The sequence below is a fragment of the Monodelphis domestica genome, chromosome 4 (genome assembly GCF_027887165.1).
Source record: "Monodelphis domestica isolate mMonDom1 chromosome 4, mMonDom1.pri, whole genome shotgun sequence".
NCBI lineage: Eukaryota > Metazoa > Chordata > Mammalia > Didelphimorphia > Didelphidae > Monodelphis > Monodelphis domestica.
In genome coordinates this window covers 247353697-247366992 of record NC_077230.1, presented here as the reverse complement: position 1 = coordinate 247366992, position 13296 = coordinate 247353697, and the positions used below count along the sequence as shown (strand labels likewise).

Genomic DNA, 13296 nt, shown 5'->3' with positions numbered 1-13296 from the left:
AAGAAGCATTTGAGACAGTCCTTCCCCTCATGGAGGGTATATATTCCTTACAATGAGCTGATAAGTATATTAGATGAGAATGTAGCCATTAGTTGAGATCACTTAAGGCAGTGATATCAAACTCAAATGTAGGAAGCATGTTGATTTAGAAAACTATAAATAACATTATATCATGTTTCATTTTCATGTTGTTGAACATTTTCCCAATTATATTTTAATCTGGTTTAAGTCTCATTTTAAAATACTGGTCTGGACCTCAAGTTTGACAACTTTGAGTTGTGAATTTCTTATCAATCTCTGAATCTAAATTTGCCATCTACAGATATTCTGGTGTGAGAGGAAGAGCAAAGCCACCCAACAACACTAACAAATCTTCTCACAATTGTTCATCATTATATCCAGGCCTCCGCCACTATTGCTCATTTGCCTTTTGAGCTCATCTTTTTCTATTAATGATTCATTTCTTCCTTTTTCTCACATTTTAGGCACTTTAACAATCTTTCTAATGAAAACAGGAGATAAAAAAGGTCTAAACATCTGTTTTTAATATAATAGCCTATATCATAAATAAAACTCCTACATGGGTTCTAGATTATTTATACTGGACCAAAGATAAGCAGAAGGTAAAATAGAAATCATTTATAAGTCATGTTTAAAAACAGATAGTACTAATAGTACATTACATTATTTTTTTTTGAGTCATGAGTATTTTTATAGAGGGTTTTTTTTTCTTAATTTATTTAATTGATTTAATTTAGAGCATTTTTCCAGGATTACAAAAATCATGTTCTTTCCCTCCCCTCCCCCTAACTCCCTCCCATATATGATGCACAGTCTCACTGGGTTTTACATCTGTCTTTGGTCAAGACCTATTTCCATATTATTGATATTTGCACTAGGGTGATCATTTAGAGTCTATAGGGGATGTTTATAACCCCAATCATATCCCCATTGACACATGTGATCAAGCAGTTGTTTTTCTTTTGTGTTTCTACTCCCCCAGACTTTCCTCTGAATGTGGATAGTGTTCTTTCTCATAAGTCCTTCAGAAATGTCTTGGATCAAAGTACACATGTGATACACAGTGGAATCAATCACGTGTCGGCTATGGGAGGGGTGGCGGGGGAGGGGGGGAGAAAATGATACTTTTTTCCAATGAATAATGTTTGAAAATGAACAAATAAAATAATGTTTAAAAGGAGCATTGCATTGCTGCTAGTAGAGAAGTCCATTACATTCGATTGTACCACAGTATATCAGTCTCTGTGTACAATGTTCTCCTGGTTCTGCTCCTCTCGCTCTGCATCACTTCCTGGAGGTCATTCCAGTTCCCATGGAATTCTGCCAGTTCATTGTTTCTTTGAGTATAATAGTATTCCATCACCAAAAGATACCACAATTTATTCAGCCATTCCCCAATCAGAGGGCATCCCTTCATTTTGCAATTTTTTGCCAGCACAAAGAGCGCAGCTATGAATATTCTTGTACAAGTATTTTTCCTTATTATCTCTTTGGGGTACAAACCCAGCAATGCTATGGCTGGATCAAAAGGCAGACAGTCTTTTAGCACCCTCTGGGCATAGTTCCAAATTGCCCTCCAGAATGGTTGGATCAATTCATACCTCCACCAGCAATGGATTAATGTCCCAATTTTGCCATATCCCCTCCAACATTTATTACTTTCCTTTACTGTCATGTTAGCTAATCTGATAGGTGTGAAGTGGTACCTCAGAGTGGTTTTGATTTGCATTTCTCTGATTACAAGAGATTTCGAACATTTTTTCATGTGTTTATTGATAGTTTTTATTTCCTTATTCAAAAATTGCCTATTTATGTCCCTTGCCCATTTATCAATTGGGGAATGGCTTGATTTTTGTACAATTGATTTAGCTCTTTATAAATGTGAGTAATTAGACCTTTGTCAGAGTTTTTTTTTATAAATATAGCATATTACATTCTTTAGTCATTTCCTCCACTTTTAAAAAATGAAATATAGGCTTTGGAATTTTCAGAATAAAATGTACTTACCCTGCCCAGGTTCATACTGATTTATTGTCAACTGGTCAGGGATATATTTAATGTGCCCTTCTGTCAACCACTTCTCCAAAATGCTGTTACAAATATCAGGAAGACCTGCAGTTAAAATTACAAGTATAAAACATCTAAACTAGAAAAGTATTTACTAAATATTTTTGAGACACAAAATCAAAGCCAGTGTGAAAAGCACAGTTAAAATACATTTTCCTCTAAATCTAACAGCTAGATCCATAACCAAATGACAAGAAAATCCAAAACACAAACCACTTATACCTAAAACAAAATACCAAAAAATTATTTCCTGGAATATTTTTTTAATTTTATAATTTTTTAGGTTGTTACATAAAATTTTTATGTAACAAAATTCAATAAAGCAATTTTTACTAACAATGTTTACTTTTTAGTGCTTTCTGTTGTTCAATCCCATTTGAGGTTTTCTTGGCAAAGATACTGGAGAGGTTTGTCATTTCCTTCTCCAGATCATTTTACAGATGAGAAATCTGAGGCAAATCGTGTTCAGTGACTTGCCCAGGGTCACATAGCTAGTAAGAATTGGAAGCCAGATTTATACTCTGGTCTTCTTGACTCCAGATCCAGCACTCTATGCGTTGTGCTACCTAGTTGCTCCTCCACAATCATTTTCAACTTCAACATGAGAATGTAAGCTCCTTGAGGGGAAGGATTATCTTTATTTTTGTTAATATTTGTATTCCCAATGCTAACCCAGTGTCTGGAACATAGCAAACACTTAAATATGTTTTGACTAATTAGTTGACTGACTTTGCTTAAAAAAGCTTAAAAAAAAAAAGCTACTAAGTATGAGGAACAGCATATGAACTCAGGTTATCCTGATGCTACTTAGGTGTGGCTATGAGTAGTTAATTTCAACTGTTACCTTCAGATACCACTAATTACAAAGTAACTTGTCTCCCCCCCCAAAAAAGAGGCCTCATTTCCTAAAGAATATATTCCAAATTGAAATGAAGTACCAATATCTAGTAATAGTATCTTACCTCCAGGTAATGGCTTATCTTTATCTACATTGTTGTTATCATAGCGAAATTCATACCCATAATGCTTTACTTTTCTATGTTTTAAAGATTTCTGAGCTGCCAAAAAAAAAAAGCAATTATTTCTTTGAAGAAAAAAAACATTTAACCTTCTTCATGTGCTTCAAAATAACCCCTGTGTAAGAATTCTAGAGGAATCTGCAATATTTACTAACTCCCTCTGCTGATGAATTCAACAAAATTAGCCAAATACCCTGCTTTTGTACCCACTGCTCCTTCAAGTCTAAAATTGTAACAATTAGGATTTCACCCAATGTCTGGTTTAAATACTACCCTGCCACTCACATTGCTGCTAATGAGCTGGAGATTTTTAAATGTGAGAGAGTACTCAGAGCATTTAAAGAGAGTATATTAGGTTTTTTAAACTGAAAATAAAAATTTGAAATAACTGAGGTTCCAGCTATAAGAGACGATGAAGTTCTTACAAGCAATCTGCACCATGGGAGCAAAGTATTATTAGTATGGTTTCCTTAACCTGGAAAGAAAGAAAAAAAAAACAAGAATAACTCATAATTGAGTTATGAAAGATCAGGAGCCCTTAGAGAAGTTTGTCATCAACTGGAAGTCCTTCTTTGGTTGAGATTCTGTCTGAGGCTTCTTTAATGGCATAGGCAAATACATTAGGTTTTCCAAATGTTTTCATTTAGAGTTGACATTGCATTAAATGCAAAGAACCAGAGAACATTCTAATGCCTCCTCAGTGGAACCCATAACAATTTCCAAAAAGATTACTTTAAACATCAACATTACAAAAACAAAATGGATGAAAAATGCATTTTAAGCAGAGTACCTCATCTAACTGGGTGGGTAAGTGTGGGTCTGTGGACACATGTGTATGCTATTGTGGCCAAAAAATTCATCAACCAATGATTAACTTGGTTATAAACCTCACCAAACTAGCTAAGCTAGTCATAAGATAACTGGCATAGAATCATCACTGAGTCATATTAAATATCTTTCTACTGAGTCATATTAAATATCTTTCTATCTTGTGAAAACCTGCTAGAGCTTACACAGAGCCCCAGGAACTAAGTCATCTTAATGCTGCAATGAAGCAGAATAGTCAGAATTCTGAGGGAAAAAAAAGATATACACACATGATATTTCACATGTATATGTGCATATGTAAAAATACATATGTGTGTACATAAAAGAATAGATATGTGTATATGGATGTGTGCATACATGTATCTGGGTGTCTCTATAAACTGATGATATACCTGTGTGTGTGCATATGTGTGGATGGTTAATACAGATGGATATATTCAGACATATGTATACACACATACAGAGTTAGAGATATGCCGATATAACTGGTATACACACACATACACACACACACATATATACTTTACTTGGTTCATAATTACGGTTAATATATATGTGTATATTCATTGTGCAGTACTTTCAATAATTCCACACTGTTCTTTGCTACAAAGGACCATCTTTTTTAACACCAACATTCCCCCAGTGCTACCAAACCACCATAAATCAAGGAACACTAAGACCTCAGAAAAATCCAAAATATAAGTAATTCAAAGAACCCTAGAAATACCAAATATTACTGGGATGCATCAGGTTACCAGTGATGACTGATATTTGAAAAGAGGTATAAGATACATCATCAAGGATCTATGCAACTAGAAAAAGAGGGAGACGAATACATATAGAGAGAACTGGGGGATAACCAAGTGATAGACAGAACATTACACTGGTATCCCCAAAATGCTAAAAGGAATAAAAATAAGGTCTCCAGCATATTGTGTGAATCCTCCATAGTGGATTTATGGACAGGCCCTGGCAACAACAGTACAAGATAAGAAGCCATGACATGGTAGTGAGCTATAATGGAAAACCCATGCCACTGAAAATATGGATCAATCAGAGTGGGACAGAGAAACAAAAAGCAGATTAAGAACCACTTGAAAAGTTTTGCAAAGACTTAATTTTCCTAAATTTCACTTACCATTTTCATCAACTAAATTGTGAGTCCAATCAATACTTTCTAATAAAATTTTCTCAACCTCTGGAGACACAATTTCTTCCATGATCATGAGGCCTGGAGGTAATACTGAAGGCCTGAGATCTCCCCAATGCACTAGAGAAAGAAAATTAAAACAATTCCATACAAAATAGTAATTCTATCCATATATCCATACTCCACATCATAAACTCCTTAAATTTCACTTATAGAATATAAAAACTGGTTTAAAGTAATATTTTACATATATAAAATACAAAAGCAAAAATTAATAAGAAATTAGTTTTTCCCACTGTCATAATCAGTAACTGGGAGTAAAAGGGAGGACTTTACTTAGATATTCTGTTCAATCATGATTAAATAATTTTCTCAAAACAATGTTTATCAAAAAAATTTAAGCCCAAGAACATGCCTCTTTAAATAAAATATCAAATGCTCTCTAAAAGAGCACTAACAGTTATTTTTCTAAGACATTAGACAATAGGTTAGTCAATTACAGAAATGAAAATTAATGCAACACTCTCTAAGAAAATGATAATATCAAGAGAAATTTCCCATACTGTCTTTCAAAGGGCTCCAAGTATACCTGCAATTCTGAAGAGATAACTGATTAGAATGTAGATATAGAAAACAGGTACAAGATATCCATGCTTAAAAGTAGTTTTTTAAGTTGTTTTTAGTTATATCTGATTCTTTGTGACCCCATTTGGGTTTTCTTTGCCATTTTTTTCTCCCACTCATTTTATAAATGAGGAAACTGAGTCAAACAGGGTCAAGTGACTTCCCCAGGATCATTCAGCTACTAAGTGTCTGAGGTCATATCTGAACCCAGGAAGATGAGTCTTCTTGACTCCAGGCCCAGCCTTCTATCCACCATGCCACTTACCAGCCCCTTAAAAGAATTATGGGGAAAAAATAAATGCAAAAGCTATAATACCAACTAGAAATGTGCTATATCAAAATGAATGAAATCACAAGCTGATACAGTAAAAAGAATGGTAGAATCCAGGGCAAGAGATCTAGGTCAGATCGTGCTGTTGCTTACTAGTTAGGCAGCAAAGTGGCACAGTGGAGCTAGGAAGACCTGAATTCAATTTCTGCCTCATATACTTACTTGTTATGTGATTCTGGGAAAAGCTGATCAACCTACCTGTTCCACAGTTTCCTCATCTATAAAATAAGGATAATAGTACCTACCCCACAAGGTTATTGTGAGGATCAAATGGGATGAAATATGTAATGCACTTTACAAACTTTAAAGCCCTAAATAACTGTTAGCTAATATTATCATCACATGATCTTCTTCTTCATTATATAAGTTTGAGTAGGACACCTATCTGTTTCCTTATCTTAAGAATAGAGATAATCCTTGCAATTTATACCTTAAAGGGTCCTTATGGGAATAAGAAGTTTTCCCTAGTCCCCATTAACTCTTAGTACCTCTTGCCCTCTTCACCTTTCTCAAATTGCCTTATGCTTACATTTTTTTTGTAAATATTCTATTTTCCCTGTAGAGTACAAACATTTGAGGGGCAGAGTCTACTCTTTGCTCTGTCTTTATATATCCCTAGGGTCTAGCAAAGTGTCTTATATACAGTAGGAGCTTAATAAATGCTTGTTGTTGAAATGAAATGAACCTATGCAGAGCACTTTGGGAATATAAAGTGCTAATAAATGTAAGCTATAAGTGATAAATCTTACTGTATTTTATCACCCCAAGTCCACAAATTTAAATACTGTGGTATATTATACAAATGACATAAGGATAAAGCCTTGTGCATGGCTTCAGTTTAAAGATAGTTTGTAGGGGCAGGTAAGTAGGTCAGTGGATAGAGAGCCAGGCCTAGAGACAAGTTTTGGGTTCAAATCTGGCCTAAGGCATTTCCTAGCTATGTGACCCTGGGCAAGTCACTTGACCCCATTGCCTAGCCCTTACCACTATTCTCCCTTGGAACCAATACTTAATATAAATTCTAAAAGAGGAAGTAAGAGTTTAAAAATACATTAAGATAATTGTGCTTAGTATTCCTTGAACAAAAGCCAAATATATGCTTAAATAAAACCTTGATTTCTCTCTAAAATGGAAGAAAAATTAAGAACAGCTTCTGAGTTTACAGTTCAGTGGGCATTCACAACTGACAAGTACCAAAATTATTTTACCTTTGTTATATTCTCATTCATGAAGTCACAAGTTTATAAATGTGAGTGCAAAAACTCTGGAAATTGGCAAATTCTATCATTGCATTTCAGAGAATAAAAAGTCCTTAAAGTCACTAACTCTAGACTACTTTTTAATGTGTCTTTAATAAAGAAGAAAAGAAAGAGACAGGAATTGACACTGATGATATTTAGCTTTCTAATGAAAACTTGTTTCCTAACTTTAATTTTTAAAAATTGATTAAAGGCATATAAAATTCAGACTTAATCTAATAGAGATCTAAATTTAGGCTATAAATTTAAAATTAGATAAGCTTTGCAATTAGGCAGAGATGAAACACAATGTCTTTTCTACAACACAAAAATATCGCTTAAAAATGATTATTTAAAACTTACTTTTGAAACACATTTTTTTTAAACCCTTACTTACCTTCCATCTTAGAATCAATATATGTATTAGTTCCAAGGCAGAAGAGTGGTATGGGATAGGCAATGGGGGTTAAATGACTTGCCCAGGGTCACACAGTTAGGAAGTGCCTGAGGCCAGATTTCAACCTAGGGCCTCCTATCTCTAGGTCTGACTCTCAATCCACTGAGCCATCCAGCTACCCCCTGAAACACATTTTGAACCAATGTAAAATTAATCTACTAAATTGTTTCCTGGGACTACAAGTAAATATAAAGTCTTCTCCATTTCCCAAACTTAAGCAGATGGCAACAAAAGGTGATCCTCAACAATAAACCATAATATCAAAATGACTTTTGTTAATTAGTACTATAAGAGGCACTGTGCATCTCATGACTACTCAATATATATTAATTAGATATATTTGGGCATCAATAGAACCAATGACAGGGTAAGCCTATTATTTAAACTAATCTTCATTTTGTAAGTTTTAAAATCCTAATTAAAAAAAAAAAACATAAACCAAAGCAAAATCAAAAATTGTTCTCAGAAAGATAAACAAATAAAATACCTTTTTCCACAAAATTTAAGTACAGAGTGATATTTTGTCCCAAGTCATCTACCATTTCCTTTCCATTGAGAGCTACATAGGCTTTTTGAGACTCTTCTTTGGTCCTATATCTTACAAAGGAGTAGGGTTTGTTAGGTGGCATTAAGAGCGCTTCCACAGATCCACATCTTTCAAATATGTTAAGCAGTTGGGTCCTACTCACACCATTACCCAAACCTCCATTGGCAATAACCAGGCTCTAATTAAAAAAAAAAAAGTGGCATTAGCAATCAAAATTATTTTACTCTAAAAGAGTATTTTACTAACATCAGTACCAGAAGGAAAAAATAAGACATTTTTTCAAATTATTCAATAATTATTTGATTAATAATTTTATACAAAAAGATCAAAATACAATTGTATTTTGACTCTATAGCAAATATGAACTTATTGTGTTGGTTTTTGAAAAAATAAAACTTACACACCACCCCAAAGTCAAAATATAGGCCTTCATTATTATCTGTAAATATAAATTTGATATCATCACATAAAGGCACCCTAACCCCACTATTTTATATTATTTCCAAGAAGAACTGAATTTTTGAAAACTGCATTCCAATATAGCATTAATTATAGATTCTATTTAAGATGAAATACATGTAAAACTTTGTCCTAAATCAGACTAGCTAAATTACGCAATGTACAGAAGGACCAAAACCCATTGTTTCCTATAAGTGACATACATCATCCAAGAGGCACAGAACTTTCAGCAAATGTGTGTTGTGTTGTGTGTGTGTGTGTGTGTGTGTGTGTGTGTGCCTTGTACTAAACTTTATTGAAGGAATTTTTTTCCTCTTCTTCCTATTTTTCTTCTGATGACATATTCTTTTAGTCTCATAGCCAAAATTCTTGAACAGAGAAAAATCTGTTGTGTGGTCTGGATTATATACATAACCTTTATTTTATCATCTGCTACTTCTAAGAATATTGAAACACGGCAGAAATAAGTCTCTTATTGTTCAATCTCATCAAGGATAAGATTAGTTTGTGATTTGCTAGATCTACACAAACACAAGTAGGGAAATCTAGGTCTCTGCCATAAAAGTTTTAAAGAACAAAATTTTATGAAGACAAAACTAAAACTAGATAATCTCTCACAGAGTTGACTATACACATGAATCCTGCTGTAACAGTATACACTTTAGACTAGAATTTAATTTCTAATATATGTCATATCTAATATGGGTTTTCATTAATAGATGAAGTTAAGTCCATGATATATGGAAAGGACCTCATTAAAAAATCATCATAAGACTGCACTGAAAAACAAACCATGGTATGAATTTCAAGATGGACTTAAGAGAAAACTCTGTGTGTGCCTGTGTCTATGAGAGAAAGAGAGAAAGAGAGACTGACAAACAGAAAGATAAGCAGGCAGACAGACAACTATGCTTCCAGATTAAGACAGCTGATAATAGTATATACCCATGATGGGCACTCAGAGTCCTCTCGGCAGGCACACGCACCATTGCCCCAGCACAGAGTTCTCCAGAGTTCCTCATGACAAAGCCAGAGGGAGGCGAGGCCGGGCTGCTCCCTTTCCCCTCTCCATACACTGAGGATATTTCTCATATCACCTGTCCCTCTAAAAGGTTTGCCATTACTGTTATGCTGAAAGTTATTCCCTTTTGGGAAAGAAAGAAAGAAAGTGAGTAAGCAAGAGAAAGAACAAGGCAGGAATAAAGAGAACTTCTTTCTTTATTCCAACTCTTTTCATATTGGCTGGAGATTTCATAATAATGCTTCAAGTCATTGTTCTTCTCCTTTACAAAGGTATCTTTAACCCTTAGTTTTATCAAAGGGGTAAAGACTAATCTCAACACTGTTCACTTTTTTCTTTATTTGTGAAATCTATCTATAAGTATATTTTTCAAATATACTTATAAATTCTTTTTTTCTGAAAATACAACCTTTTTAAAAATCCAGAAAATTTGGTTTAAAACTTGAGAGCTTGGAACAGCTAGGTAGCTCAGAGGATAGAGAGTCAGGCCTAGAGATAGGGAGTCCTGGGTTCAAATCTGGCCTCAGACACTTCATAGCTGTCACTTAATGCCCATTGCCTAGCCCTTCCTGTTCTTCTGCCTTAGAGCCAATACACAGTATTGGACTACAAAATATTCATGGAGCACCCTTAATGAATTCATAGTATTCTTATCTCTAGGGCAATAGTTCTCAATGTCCTGAAAACCTCTCATCTCCTAATGGGACTTCTCTATATCATCTGTAGATGAGTCCAAAAGTTAGAGCAATGATTCTAAAATTAGAAGATCTGAATCAAAACTCACCTCTGTTGTTTACCATCTGGGTGAGCTTGGGCAATTCAATTAGCCTCTCTCGACCTAATTTTCATTATCTATAAAATGAAAGTCGTGCTAAGAGTCCAACTAGCCTCTAAAGCCTCTTCTAGTTAATGATCTTCTGAACCAAATCATAGAATAATAGGTTAATGTATGAAAAATACATTTCGTACAGCATTATGAATGCTTTTTTAAATGTGAAAAAATGAAGATTTTTTTAAAATATCCAAAATGATTCAATTGTACTTAAGCCAGGTAAAAGATCAACAACTGACACTCCCTACCTATGTGACCCTGGGCAAAGTATTTAAACCCAACTGCTTAGTCCCTACTATTCTTTTGTCTTAGAACCAACACTTAGTCCTAATTCTAAGCCAGAAGGTAAGGGTTAAAAAAAAGATTGATGAGTTTTTTTCTCCCAGGAGTCAAAGACATGTGGGGAGGACAGGTCTATAAAATTCTTATTTTGTTACGGTACCTTAGGCCAGAAAACAAATCTATTAAATGCTAAGAACTTGTAAAAATAAAAAAGGTTCAAGAATCCAGGCAAGAATGGAGGAGTTTGGTGGCAAAGCAGGGACATTAATTCATTGCTGGTGGAGCTGTGAACTGATCCAACCATTCTGGAGGGCAATTTGGAACTATGCCCAAAGGGAGACAAAAGAATATCTACCCTTTGACCCAGCCATAGCACTGCTGGGTCTGTACCCCAAAGAGATAATGGACACAAAGACTTGTACAAAAATATTCATAGCTGCGCTCTTTGTGGTGGCCCAAAACTGGAAAACGAGGGGATGCCCATCAATTGGGGAATGGCTGAACAAACTGTGGTATATGTTGGTGATGGAATACTATTGTGCTAAAAGGAATAATAAAGTGGAGGAATTCCATGGAGACTGGAACAACCTCCAGGAAGTGATGCAGATCGAGAGGAGCAGAACCAGGAGAACATTGTACACAGAGAATAATACATTGTGGTATAATCGAACGTAATGGACTTCTCCATTAGTGGCGGTGTAATGTCCCTGAACAACTTGCAGGGATCCAGGAGAAAAAAACACCATTCATAAGCAAAGGATAAACTATGGGAGTGGAAACACCGAGAAAAAGCAACTGCCTGAATACAGAGGTTGAGGGGACATGACAGAGGATAGACTCTAAATGAACACTCTAATGCAAATACTATCAACAAAGCAATGGGTTCAAATCAAGAAAACATCTAATGCCCAGTGGACTTACGCGTCGGCTATGGGGGGTAGGGGGGAGGAAAAGAAAATGATCTATGTCTTTAACGAATAATGCTTGGAAATGATCAAATAAAATATATTTAAAAAAAAAAAGAATGGAGGAGTTTGTTTATCACAGGAAAGCCATGAACATGAAAAAGGTTTCATTGTAATCTTACTCTTCAGATGTCACCTGTGGTTTGATCAAGACTACTTACTACTGTGCTGAATGGTTCTTGAATGGGGAAAATGCAAAGCATGGCCTTGCAGCAAGTAGAATATCACTCTTTAGATGGAGAATCCATTTAACCCTTTGGCTACCTTAACAGCAACCTCAAGAGAAACAAATGGTGCTACTAGTGAAGGCTGAAGTGCAGATGAAAGGTAGGCAAATAGCCAAATATCTCCTAACTTCTTTGAAAATCTATTAATTTAATTTAGTTTCTCAAAATATACTAGTTATTTAAAAATCAAACTCATCATGTGTAAAATCAGGCTAATAATAATTCCATCATCTACTTACAAAATTGTTGGAAGTTGCTCTGCAAATAGTGAAACACTATATATATATGAATTATCAGTCACTAACATACAGTGCTTCACCTGATCTTCATAATGATCACATGAAATTAGCAGGGCAAATATTCCCATTTTTCAGATGAAGAACTGAAATTTCAGAAACATTAGCTGATTTGCCCTCTTACAGCTTAAAGTAGCTGAGTAAGAACTAGAAATCAGGTCTTCTAACTTCTAGTCCCCAAAGGGACAGCATATCCTAAAACATGACCTTCCTCCAACTACCCAGCAAAAGCAATGGGTATTCAGTCATGAAATAACTGAATTATATGTGATGATATACAATTTTAAATGATCAAGATACAGTCCCAAGCAGAACATTAAAAAAACCTAAAATATAAATGAGTTAAGACTACCTCTCTTTAAACCTATTTCACCAAGGAGGTTACTAGTAAGCATTAATATTTGAAAATAGCATGGCAATAACATCTACAAAAGGATAATAAAATTTTTACATCACCTCAGTGGCATGGGACACACTCTCAATGCCTTCATGTCTCAGCAATGTGTGTCTGGCTTTTGTTTGTTTCCTCAAGAATTTCTTCTCAGTTTTACTAAGTTTTGAATGACTTTGGTAGTTCTCTATGCTGGCACTGCAGAAAAATATTAATGGAATAATTAAGCCTCAAAGCTAAATTTTCCCACAGTAATAGTTTGTTGTATTTTCCCCCCAAGTACACATAGAAACAATTTTTAACATTTGTTTTCTGACAATTGGGATCCAAATTCTCTCTCTCCCTTTTTCTCCTCCCACCTTTATGAGATGGCAAATAATCAGATGAAAGTTATACATGTGTCAAAGCACAAATTCTAAAAATGTTATTCTTGTCTTGAACTTTGCATCTATTATCAATTTCTCCACTATCCTTTGGGTTCCTTTGATTCTACAGGATTCAAACCCAGGATCCTAACCACACAATATTGACAAGAAAATAT

General features: G+C 34.7%; 1 protein-coding gene across 2 annotated transcripts in view; it reads right to left on the bottom strand.

The window, feature by feature from the left end:
• ALKBH8 (alkB homolog 8, tRNA methyltransferase) overlaps positions 1-13296 on the bottom strand; it is a 59697-nt gene that overhangs the window by 39631 nt on the left and 6770 nt on the right. Inside the window, exons 2-6 of one of the 2 annotated variants that reach the window (XM_007494893.3) lie at positions 12821-12953; positions 8223-8460; positions 5074-5205; positions 3051-3146; positions 2029-2133 (exon numbers count right to left, since the gene is read on the bottom strand). In XM_007494893.3, coding sequence (XP_007494955.2) covers positions 2029-2133; positions 3051-3146; positions 5074-5205; positions 8223-8460; positions 12821-12953 — 704 coding nt within the window. The remainder of the gene's footprint in view (positions 1-2028; positions 2134-3050; positions 3147-5073; positions 5206-8222; positions 8461-12820; positions 12954-13296) is intronic. The other variant, XM_056794441.1, reaches the window with a different exon arrangement.